Raw genomic sequence first — 13221 nt, forward strand, 5'->3', positions numbered from 1 at the left:
ATAGGGGTGCTGAGTCAGAGCTGTTGATGACAGTGATGACAGTGGGTTTAAAGTTAAAAATAAAATGAAGTGTGACAAACTTTACAGTAGTTTAACTTTACAGTAGTCTTGTTTAGAAATAAAGATTGTCAACAGCTAGTGATTTTCTAAAGGGTGTAGTAGAGGCTCATGTCGGTCTCTGGTACCCTCTTGTGGTCAGTGGGAGGCAATGTTTGTTTTGGTCTTATTTTTAACAATTGTGTGTGTTGATATTTTTATCTGCTTGATATACCAAACAAATTTGTCAAAAAGCATTTAAAAATACCTGGCAATTTTTGTTTGCAAACAGCTTCTGGAGTAGCGCTGGCGTTTGATGTCTGAGCTGTACTGGTCTCGCCACACTCCGCACTGCAGTGTGTGCAGCGAGGGTGCCGCAGGGCCCCCAGGCTGTCCTAGAAGCTAGGGCGGGGCCCCTGGGGCAGAGGGAGTTCCCTGTGGTGCTGCCAACAGCGAGGTCTCCATCAGAGAGAGCTGAGGTTTCCTGACATGCGAAGATTACCTGCAGAGGCGTTTCTGCTCTGTCCTGTAGGGTTGCTGAGTCAGAATGAACTCAAATGCAGTGAGTTGGTTTGTGTAAATGTTAGATAATGGGACCAGTGTGCTTGGAGTGACTGCAGTGTACTATACAAAACCAAGTGATGGTAGACCAGAAACTAGCTTACTCCTTTGTCAGCTCTTGTTGGATTTGGAGCCTAATTTGCAACGTTGGGTGATCTGTTTAGACGGTTGTGCTCTGTCCGCTTCTGGGTCTGGCTCGCTCCCTCCGTCAGTCTGTCTGTGTCTCTGCACCTGCACCTCAGGGGAGCGAGTAGTGTGTTTTAATGCATTTATCTCTTTTGCGAGATACCCCCTTTGAACTCATCCCTCTCCTTTTCCCACATAGTTATGATTCTATTAATTTGAGTTTATTTTCATTAATTCAGAGGCATTTGCTCTGGGGTTTCGGGGGTGGGGATGGTGCTAACATCTGGAGTTCCCTGTGTTTGAATCAGCCATGGCAGTCAGATCTGGGGCAACTCTTAGTACAGATCCAAAGTCTTTTTTTTTTTTTTAAAGAACCCAGAGCTCCTCATCCACAGTAAGTAACATAAGAAAGGAATGATAGCTAACTATATGATGTGAAGTTACTGAAGCCAAATAAGACTCGACTCGTAATGGTAAACTATGGTAGATGGGAGGGAGAAACAGTAAAACCACAAACCACTGCCAATGAGTCTTTTCAAAGCATAGCAACACTATAGGATAGCTTAGGACTCTCCCATAGGGTGGCCAAGGCGGGACTCTGTATGGGAGCAGACAGCCGCATCATCATCCTGTGAACGAGCAGCTGGGGGCTGGATACCCTGGCTTTTTGATTGGCAGATGAGCACGTCACCACGGAGCCACCAGGCTCTTTGTGGACAAGCAGAAATGTTTTTCCCTTTCTGGAACAGGGCTTGGCAACTGGCGGCTGCCCAACTAGGGTCAGCTCTTCCGGTACGTGCATGTGGCTCTGAAGTAAAATTGAGATTTCGTGGAGAACCTTATTAAGATAATGGTGATTTGATGTGTTTGTAAAAATACAATTTTGTCTCTCAAATATTTTTAAAATCATTTTATTGGGAGTTTGTGCAACTCTTATCACAATCCATACATCCATCCATTGTGTCAAGCACATTTGTACATTTGTTGCCATCATCATGCTCAAAACATATTCTTTCTACTCGAACCCTTGATATCAGCTCCTCATTTTTCCCCTTTCTCTCCCATGAACCCTTGATAATTTATGAATTATTATTATTTGTCATGTCTTACACTCTCTGATGTCGCCCTTCACCCGCTTTTCTGTTGTATATGTAGGGGAGTATATGTAGATCCTTGTGATTGGTCCCCCCTTCCTCCCCCACCTCACCCTTACCCTTCTGGTATCACTCCTCTCATTATTGGTCCTGAATTCCCTTTGTTTCCAGCTCAGATTTGTACCAGTGTACATCCTTTGGTCAAGCCAGATTGGTGAGGTAGAATGGAGATCATGATAGTGGGGTGAAGAGAGCATTAAAGAACAAGAGGAATGTTGTATGTTTCATTGGTGCTATACTGCACCCTGACTGGCTCGTCTCCTCCCCACAACCCTTCTTTAAGGGAATGTCCAGTTGCCTACAGATGGGCTTTGGGTCTCTACTCCACACTTCCCCTCATTCACAGTGATATGATTTTTTTTGTTCTTTGATCATACCTGATCCTATTGACGTCTCGTGATCACACAGGCTGGTGTGCTTCTTCCGTGTGGGCTTTGTTGCTTCTCAGCTAGATAGTTGCTTGTTTACCTTCACGCCTTTAAGACCCCAGGGCTATATCTTTTGATAGCCAAGCACCATCAGCTCTCTTTACCACATTTGCTTATGCATCCACTTTGTCTTCAGCAATCATATTGGGAAGGTGAGCATCATGAAATGCCAGTTTAATAGAACAAAGTGTTCTTACATTGAGGGAGTACTTGAGTGGAGGCCCAATGTCCATCTGATACCTTAATACTAAACATATGCACATAGATCTATTTCCCCATCATTATATATAAACATATATATAAACATATGTACATGCCTGTATTTAGACCTCTATAAATGCCCTTTGCCTCCTAGTTCTTTCCTCTGTTTCCTTTGACTTTCCTCTTGTCCCACTGTCATGCTCAGCTTTTATTTGGGTTTCAGTAATTCCTCTTAGTTACATTACCTTGATCAAGCCTTACCAGGCCTCATACACCCTCCTCACCATTGATTTGGATCATTTGTTGTTCCCTAGTCCCTGGGGTTTTTAACACCCACTTTCATTCCCCCACCTCCCCTTCTCCCATGTGCCCCTGGAATCATAGGTCCCACTGTTTTCTCCTCTAGATTATTTATCTAACCTATCTTATCTAGATAGACCTGCAGAGATAATAATATGCACACAAAAAACAAGATAGAGCAAAACGAAGCAACAAAAGAAAACAAAACAACAACAGCAAAAAACACCCCCCCCCAAAAAATCAATAACTACAACCAAAAAGGAAAAGCCTGTAAATAGTTCAAGGTTTGTTTGTTGATCTTGGTCCAGTTTTCTGGTCGAGTCTTAGGGGTTGTCATACGTTGCCCCCAAAGTCTACTTTTTTTATTCCCTGGGGACTTTGTTGCTCTGTTCCCCTTGCTGTTCTTTTACACACCCTTAGTGTTTCACCTCAGTGTGGTGGGGTCAGATTGGGCACAATCCCTATCCTGTACCTGTCCCCCATGTTGTGTCTCATAGTGGGGCTGGCCATATGGCCCTCTCTGTGCATTGGCTGCTCTGAACAGGAATATCATCCCCGGGACTTGGTGGGCCAAGATTTGCTCTACTTTCTCTCCCTCCCCCCTTCATTTGCTCCCGTGTGCTCTGATCAGACATGTCCCTCTCCCTGAGCTGTAGCTTCAGTGCTGTCCTCTGAAGGGAACTCCTCTGGGGGTGGGGGGCTGTCCACATAGTCGGAATTGGGACCAGCCCCTCAGACCTCTCTATTGGTTCCCTGCTTCATGCTGGTATGTTGCATTCACCGGGTTGAAGTCTCGAATAATTTTTAAATGGTTATGAGGGACGGGATTGGCTTTTCCATCTCAAATGTTTGCCAACCCCTATTTTGCTATATGGTTCCCTACATAGCTATCCATCATGTGTCCTCGTCTTTCCACTAAGCTTCTTAATTGTATGCTAAAATTGAGTGTGTTTCGTTGTCCATATCAGTGGAACCTTTGTGACTAGGAACAGCAAAAAAAGTATGAATATGTGTGTGTATATATATTTACATACATATGTACATATCTACATATGTACTTTTTTCCTGTGAAGGGCCAGGGTTTGAATATTTATTCATATTCTCTCTCTCTCTCTCTCTCACACACACACACACACACACACACACACACACACACACAAAGGTTCCACTGACATGGACAACAAAATATATGTATATTTATTCTTTTTCCCTTTCGAGGGCCAGGGTCTGAATGGGGGTCTAGGAAATGCTGTGGGGGAATGATTTTTGTGTTGCCCCAAATGCTGATGTATGGGCTTTGAATTAACATACCCAGAATGCCATCCAACACCAGCTGAAGACAAAGACACAGTGTAGTCACCACAGCTTCATTCTCTTCTCCCGGAGCCTGTTTCTTCCTCTCCTGGGCACGGCGAGGAATTTAAGCTCCTGCTGTGGGGTGAGAGGGAACCGGTTTGATGTGCTCTGCTGTCTACACATGTTCTTGTATCATCGGGTGTCAGCTAAGGCCATTTGTGCAGAATCCCTTGTGCCATGGGTATTAGTGAACAAATAAAGTATCTTGGAGTGTTGTGCCAGCGGCCAGTGTTATAAGAGGAAGAATTTCATTTGTTCATTAAATATTTACTGAGGATGCATTAAATATTGAATTGTAAGGAGGACGGGTATGTCCATAAATTTCTGTGCTACAATATTGAACATTAAAACGATAAGCGACTCACCTATAAAGCTAAATGAGCATCTCAAAGGAGAGCGGTGAAGGCAGGGGCTGTGAATGAAGCCGGTTTGGTCTGAACGAGACCAACAGATACAGTTTCAATATAGTTAGTCCTTGACTTCTGATGTATGTAGAAATTGGGAGAAAATGAGCATTTATGCCAGAGGAAAATGGAGAGATTGAAAAAATAAGGACTGTGATTGTTGTTAGCTACTGTCCAGTTGGTTCCGATTCATAGCGACTGCGCGCTCAGCAGCAGGGCCCACTGCCCCACCCTGTGCCCTCCGCACAGTGGGTGTTAGGTCGCAGCCCATGGCTGGAGCCACTGTGTCCATTCATCTCTTTGAGGCCTTTCCCCTTTTGCTGACCCCCGACTTTACCAAGCACAATAGCCTTTTTCAGGGATTGGTCTCTCCTGATAATGCATCTAAAGAGAACATGCCTTGAGACCACCTCTTCATCCTCACTGCTGAGCAGCATCCGAACTACACTTTCGCCAAGACAGATGGTCTGTTCCTCTCGCGGCCCGTGATACTTCAGTGTTCATCAGCAACACGCTAATCCAAACCCATCCATTCTTCTGTGGTTTTCTCCATTCTCGGTCCACTTTTGCGTGCCTTTACAGTGAATGGCCCTACTACGGCTTGGTCCAGGAGCGCCTTAGTCTTCAGTGACATCTTTGCTCTTGAGCACTTTACAGCGATCTTCTGTAGCAGATTTTTCCAATGCAAGAAGCCCTCTGATGTCTTAAGTGGATGTTTCTGTGTGCAGTGACTGTGGATTCAAGTAAAACCAAGTTCCTGACAACTTCCATCTTTTCTTCGTTGATCATATTACCTATTGGTCCGCTTGTGAGGATTTTTATTTTCTGTGCATTGAGTTGTAATCCACACTGAAGGCTTTAGCCTTTGATCTTCATCAGCAAATGCTTCAAGTCATCTCACTTTCAATCAGCAAGGCTGTGTCCTCTGCATATTATAGGTTATTGATAAGCCTTCTTCCCATCCTGATATCACATTCTTCTCCATATAGTCTAGCTTCATGGAATATTCACTTGGCATACAGATAGAAAAAGTGGAACCCTCATGCACACTTCCCTGACTTTAAACCATGCAGTGTTCCCCTGCTCTGGTCAAATGACGGCCTGTGCTCCACGTGGTCACAATGAAGTGCTCTAGAATTCCCCTTCATCACCATGTTATCTGTAGTTTGTTGTGATCCACGCATTTGAATGCCTTTACATAGTCAATGAAACACAGGGGAACATCTTTTTTGGTACTCTGTGCTTTCAGCCAACATCCACCTTGAACTTTCTGACCAAGAAATTGACATACCCTTCCTTTTGCCCTTCATTTCTTTGTTCGCCTTAACTTTTGTTCATTTCTTCTTCCTATTTGCCTCTTCTATGTATCTATCTACCTACCTATCCATCTATCCAACGATCTATATCTCTATTATTTTAAAGTATCTCCTTCTAAATAGTTACACGAGATGAAGTAAAGCAGTATGTGTAATAATTTTAGCGCTTGTTGAAAATAACAATATATAAATATTTGGTTGCAGGAAAATAGGAATCTGCATATTTGTAGCAGCTGTGCACACTTGAATCTTGACACAGGCACTTCAGGGTGTGCACTGTCCACAACTGTTGAAATAAAGAAAGGAATGGTATTTCCTTGAAGGGGAATCAGTGAGTGTACTCATCTAGTATTTGTTCATAGGGGCTCATAAAGGGAAAATGTATACCTGATGGCTAAAGTGTTTTTATTCTCAGAGGAGACTACAGTCCGATAGGCCAGTTCCTTTTGGTATTTTGTTTATCGGTTTCTGTAGCAGCATGCCAGAGAAAGAAAGCTCAAATCCTCCTTCCCCCTTCCTCCCTGTCCCACAAATCCATCCTGTTTACATGACCCCACCCCTCAACAAAGCCATCTTTTAAGTCATAGGCAAAGGTCACTTGATAGATTTATGCGCTGAGTGTCTGATACAGATATAGACAATTCTTTTTATTTATTTAATTTTTACTTTGGATTGTCTCAATTATTTGATGTTACTAGAATTTCAAAATCTGTTTTCTTCTCTTTTGAGAACAAGTTGTTTGAAATATCACAGGCTTTATGTAACTGGGAGATCATGATTCTTCTACATGGAGTATATATGTGGGTGGTTGTCCACACTGGTTATATGTTAACACATCTGAATCACTACAATGCCATTTTCCCCCCTAGTTTTAAAATTTTGTTTATCATTTTAAAATGCCCTTTGAAGGAGTCTTTCCCTTGGTCTTATCCCAGACTTGGCTAGATCCAAACCTTTTGCTGGAGATCCCCTTACACAGCTTTCCAAAGCTCTCCCAGGGACTCTGCTGTGGCCAGCCAGGTGGCTTCCATCTTACAAGCCCCTGTGCTTCCAAGTTTGATGACAATGGTGCTGCACAAATGTCTGTCTGTCCCCCACCCCCCACCCCCCCACACACAAAGGTGCAAAGCTTCTTGGAGAGCAGAAAGCCTATTCCAATGACTTGTTTGAAATCCTACTTCCTGCTCTATCAGGCTTTGCACAGAGTTGGGACTCACTCAATATTATTCTGCAATTTTAAAGAAATTTTTGTGGGAATGGTGAAAATCCAGCTTGGTGCTTTCTGATTTGAACATTTTTTTGCTATTGTTGTTAACTTGTTTTTCTAGGATGGAAAGAAGAAATTTGACAAGGAGAGTGAAAAATACTATTCTATTCTTGACAAGCATTTAAATTTATCTGCAAAGAAAAAGGAGTCACATTTGCAGGAGGTAAGCTTTCCAACTGAAACGTGGCAAGGTTATTCAGCATCAAAGTCATGTGAAGTCTACATTTCCAGAATAGGTTACTCTTTAATTAAATAATGGGATTAACAATTGCTAGCTTAATTGAGCACTTACTACTGACAGTCACTGTGCTAAAAACAAGTGTGACATACATACATTGTTACATTTAATGGGAACAATTTCAAACGAAGGATTGAAGTGTGTCCTTCATCTATGGGAACAACACAGCAACAAAAACTCCGTGCTGTTGAGTCTATTCCGACTCAGAGCGACCTGCTGGACAGGGCAGAGCTGCTCCTGTGAGCGTCCAAGAGGGCAGCCCTGTATGGGAGTAGAAAGCCTCATCGTCCTCCCACAGAGCGACTGGTAGTTTTGAACTGCTGACCTTGAAACTGGCAGCCCAATATGTAAGCACTATGGCTCTAGGGATAGGACGAAGCAAACGTTTCAGCAAGATTACTTTTTTTTTTTTGCCAAGATAATACTTATCTTTGTTTGTTTTTTTTAAACAATTTATTAGGGGCTCATACAACTCTTATCACAGTCCATACATATACATACATCAATTGTATAAAGCATATCTGTACAGTCTTTGCCCTAATCATTTTTTCTCCTCTTTTCTTTTTTTACATTTTATTAGGGACTCATACAACTCTTATCACCATCCATACATATACATACATCACTTGTATAAAGCACATCCATACATTCCCCGCCCCAATCATTCTCAAAGCATGTGCTCTCCACTTAAGCCCCTTGCATCAGGTCCTCTTTTTTTTCCCCCTCCCTCCCCTTTCCCCCCTCCCTCATGTGTCCTTGGTAATTTATACATCATTATTTTGTCATATCTTTCCCTATCCGGAGTCTCCCTTGCTCCCCTTCTCTGCTGTCCCTCTCCCAGGGAAGAAGTCACATGTGGATCCTTGTAATCAGTTTCCCCTTTCCAACCCACTCACCCCTCCACTCTCCCAGCATCGCCCCTCACACCCTTGGTCCTGAAGGTATCATCCACCCTGGATTCCCTGTACCTCCAGCCCTCATATGTACCAGTGTACAACCTCTGCCCTATCCAGCCCTGCAAGGTAGAATTCGGATCATGGTAGTTGGGGGGAGGAAGCATCCAGGATCTGGGGGAAAGCTGTGTTCTTCATCGGTACTACCTCGCACCCTAATTAACCCATCTCCTCTCCTAAACCCCTCTATGAGGGGATCTCCATTGGCCGACACTTGGGCCTTGGGTCTCCACTCTGCACTTCCCCCTTCATTTAATATGGTATATATATATACATATATATATATATATACATATACACACATACACACACACACACATATATATATATACATACACACATATATCTTTTTTTTAGCAAGATTACTTTTGATGTTAGGTCTGTTTTAAATGGCAGAAACCTATTAAAGTCATGTGAGAACTTTTATATTATTTTAACTTAAAACAGAAGCACCTGTGACATGTAAGACTTTAGGAACAACTTTTAAGAGTTTGCTTCTTTCCATTAGTTTCGTGTTTGAAACTGCAGCATGTTTTAACACAGATACTTCTAAGCAGTTCTTTCCCTCTTGGTGTAAAAACAGCCGTTCTTCCCATTGGTTGTTTTAGAACGACAGTAAATCAGGAGTAGTCCCTTTACTGCAGACGAATGCCATTCCACTAAAGAGCTCTAGGGGTGGAATAAACGAGGCCAAAGTTACTACCGCTAGTTCAGTGGGTCTCAACCTGTTGTCGTGACCCCTCTGGGGGTTGAACAACCCTTTCACAGAGGTCACCCAATTCATAACAGTAGCAAAGTTACAGTTATGAAGTAGCAACGAAAATAATTTTCTGATTGGGGGGTCACCACCCCATGAGGAACTGTATTAAAGAGTCACGGCATTAGAAAGGTTGAGAACCACTGATCTAGTCAATGCCAACCTGAGACTATCACTCTTTATGGGAGTAAGAAAGGCCTGTCTCTCTCCTTAGGGGCCCTGAGTGATCTCCAACTGCTGCCCTTGCATGTGACCTGCCAGTTCCTTAGGGGCGCAGTGGCATGTTGCTTGATCCCTGGTTGCTGATCCAGAGTTGGCTGCTCGATCCCTCCCAAGTGGTTCTCTGGGAACGGTCTGCCAGTCTGTTTCCATGAGGATTACAGCCTGACCAACTTGCTCAAGCAGACCCGTGCTTATCACCTGGGGTCTTTCAAACCAGTTGTGAGTTTGGGGGTTATCAGCGTATAACTATTAAAGTGACCAGCGTTGGGAGCCTGATGTCATAGTCGACCCACCCTAGGCACTACTTCTTTCTCGGTACCTCCTAAGCAGCTACACATTGCTCTAAGCTGCCTCTTCCTGACCCTTCCGGCAAAGCTACCCCACTTCCCGAATCCCCTTTCCAATGCAACTTGGTCCTCCATTCTCCTTGCTCCTTGTCCTTTTTCTCCTGTTCCCAAGCTCAGTCGTCCAGTGCCCTGCAGTGGAGGGTGATGAGCGGGCTACCGCCTCAGGGCGGCATAGAGGGCTGTCTGTTTCCCATCCCCTCACGCTTGCATCCAAAGAAAGGACTTCCCTTGTTAAATATTGAATCACTTAAAAATGATCTAATTGTATAAAGTTTTGCTTTACTTATTATTTAAAGATTAATTCATGATGACCCATGTCTTTCTACTAATAGCACGTGCTATTAAACTCCATCATTTAATTGTGCTTACAGAAAACTTCTTTGGCCAAAGTGAAATGAAGGAAAATCTTTCAAGCATTACAATTGCTTGTTGGAACTGATCGTATAGTCACTCCTACAAGCATCTTAAAAGTTTATATTTCTCACCAAGCATTCCTTGGACTAAATCCAAGGGTGGTGTTGTATATGTGGAGAAAAACTCCTGGCATCTGCTGAGTTGGGTGCTGTGGTCCACTGCCATTGGAAAAATACAAAAAACAAATCTCCAAACCAAGTGTGTTCGTCAGAGGGTTCCTCGGGTCCATGGGAAAGATGAGAGTCCAACTTCAGACAAGGTCCTCCTACTCCAACCATCTCAAGCAAATGGCAACTGCATCTTATTGTAAAGTCCTCTACAGATGTGTCTCTAGTCTGCCCAAAAGCAGAACTGAATATTTAAGACTTTCATTGTTGGGGGCTCAAAATCCCTTAGATTTTGGTAGACTACAATATTGGCTCCTGTTCTGTGCTTAGTTGGAGACTAGCAAAACCCATAAATTAGGGACTGACATTTCCAGTTCTCAAACATCTTCCATCAGCCCTACCTGGTTCCTTCTCACACACATGTACAGAAGCTCTCATCATCAGCATCAGCAGCAGCATCCTCTTCCTCCCTCTCCCCTTCCCCTCCTTCTCCCCTCTCCCCCTCCCCCTCTTCCTCCCTTCTATACAAGAAAAGAAATGCTATTTGATATTTGGATGTAGCAATCCTCAAAAGCGTACAATAAAATTAAGAAATTTTAAGGAAATGTAGAGAGATCTGAATGCCTAAATTATAGAAGACAGGACCCTAAAGTAAAAGGCAAAAAGCTTGAGCAGATTTATGTACTGTGTGACATAGCATTAGTATTTCTTAGATTAAAACATGTTCATAACCCAGAATGATAAATTAAAGAACTCAGTGGGGGAATGGGTCAAGGACATTATGGGAAATTCAGCAAAGAACACTATGAATTATAATAAATGTTTTAATAACAAATGCTAAAGATAACAAGCCTAAAGGTATCGATAAGATGCTATTTTTAATTGTTTAAAATCATATCCATTGTCAGGAAAGGTCTAGGAAAGTAGCCATACATTCTCTTCTGAGGGGAGGACAAAAGGAGGCCATCATCCTTGAGACTGATTTGACTTCCTCTTTTCAAGAACTTTCAAATGTGAAAGACAGCTGAGGTTCTTTCTCTCGGCAGGCGTTTAGCTGAAATAAATGGTGAGAGACGAGCATAAAGGGGATTCTGTAAGATGATGCAACAGTTGCTCACAGCGGAATAATTTAGCAAAGTTTGAAATGTCTCAAAACTGACTGTGGAAGAATCTACGAATACAGTTTGGACCATAAAATGAAAAGCGATATGGCTGTTAAAGAGCTTTATTTAGAAGCTCGCTTCAGTACATTGGGAAATAATCACTAGATTAAGTATGTGTTTGCGGCAGAGGAGCTGGAGGTGGAGGGAACGAATATAAGTCAATATGTATTATATTATACCCAGGTTTGTTGGTGGTGGTGATGTCTGTGTGTGTGTGTGTGTTACAAGTCAACATGTTATTATAAGTGGGAGGTAGGATTGGAAGTCATTCTTAACATGTTTGCATTTCTTTTTTATAGTAATGAGTAGAGAATAAAATTATAATTATGAATAATTATCACTTTAATAGAATAAAAAGGGAAAGAATAAAATGATTTCTTTTAAAAACTCCGATTTTGTTTACTTCCCTGCCAGTCCTTCAACCAGTTCCTTTTGTTCCCGCTTCCTTAATGAAGGCGGTCCCTGGGAAGCACTACTTCCATCGTCCCCATTTACAGTGACACAGTTTGCATGCTGAATTACTTGGTTACCCCACTAGTACAGTTCGCAGTAGCTAGTGTCAGATGCTAGTTAGTATGTAAGTAGGATCTAGTGGAGAAGCAGAGACTATCAACTAAAATACTAATGAGTCCCATCCCATGGAAAGTGATATCTTTCTAAATCTTGTCATGAAAAAGAATTATGGAGTCATGTCCCTTAAGTATTATACACTGTGAATGACCTTTTGAAAGCTTGCGTTATATTGAATTTAATTATCTAACTTAAATTGTATAAATTTCTTATTAGTGCCAAATAGTAAGATTTAGTATTTCTCCTTGTATCCCATTTTTGTTCTGTGTGTGTGTGAGTGTGTGTGCAGGAAATTTAGGCATAGCAAATACATTTCTGGAGAGAGTACTTCCTGCTATTTCACCGGGGTCTCCAAAGCTACCCTAGCTTCCGTGATTCCTCTTGAGGATTCAGAGCTTGATACCGTATATATTCGTGTGTAAGCTGAGGCTTTCCCGCACATTTTTAATGCAATTTCTGTGGTAAAAATAGGTGCCTCGCTGATATTTGGGTCGACTTAGACTCGAGTATGTACAGGATATTGAAAGCTGCTACAACGATTCATTCGTAGGTCAGTACGTCCCCAGAGAAAGGATGCTAAGTAGAGTCAGCCCAGGGGAAAGGCACACAGGGTGACGTCCAGGAACAAACTAACCACAGCTGCTAGCTCCTAGCGGGCTCACTTAGAACACACTTAATTTGCTTGGCAACGATTCGTGACAACACAGGTGAAATGTTGTCTGCTAGGAAGATCCATGGAGACTCAAAAACCAGGATTTTCTTTGGGCTGGTCCCTTACCACTTGCCTGGCACATACCCAAATCCCAGGCTCCCCCAGGAGAACAGGGGTTCGCCCTACACTCTGGGTACAGTTCAGGCATAATTAATTGGTAGGAACACTCCTCAAGCCCTGAATCTAGTCAAAGGCCAACCTTTGAAGCAAAGCATTTAATTGGTAGCCGCCAGGCCTGCTGTGTTAACTCTTGGACACAGCTCGACTGAAGTTCTAACAGTGCCTCAACCTCCCAGTTTGTTCCCACCTGCTGGGGAGCATGATTAATGACCTTGTCTTCAAAAGCCTAAACAAAGCTATAGAAATAACTGTAAAATAATACTTTCTTAACGCCTGAAAATGTGATTGCCTCCCTTAGGTCCCACGTTGTACAGGAACAAGTTTGGCATCTCTAGCTGTCTGTGTATCTGTTCCAGCTCTTTTATTCAGTCATGTTGAGTTTATAGCTTGCAACTGGCCGCTTGAATCCAGAAAATACTGCATTTCAGGTTTTGTAGGAAAGTTAGAGGCCAGTGGTTCAACACATAGC

General features: G+C 42.7%; 1 protein-coding gene across 2 annotated transcripts in view; it reads left to right on the forward strand.

The window, feature by feature from the left end:
* ARHGAP42 (Rho GTPase activating protein 42) overlaps positions 1–13221 on the forward strand; it is a 328893-nt gene that overhangs the window by 239725 nt on the left and 75947 nt on the right. For both annotated transcript variants that reach the window (XM_075546492.1, XM_075546491.1), the window contains exon 5: positions 7211–7312. In XM_075546492.1, the coding sequence (XP_075402607.1) occupies positions 7211–7312 (102 nt within the window). The remainder of the gene's footprint in view (positions 1–7210; positions 7313–13221) is intronic.

The sequence above is a fragment of the Tenrec ecaudatus genome, chromosome 4, assembly GCF_050624435.1.
Source record: "Tenrec ecaudatus isolate mTenEca1 chromosome 4, mTenEca1.hap1, whole genome shotgun sequence".
Lineage (NCBI taxonomy): Eukaryota > Metazoa > Chordata > Mammalia > Afrosoricida > Tenrecidae > Tenrec > Tenrec ecaudatus.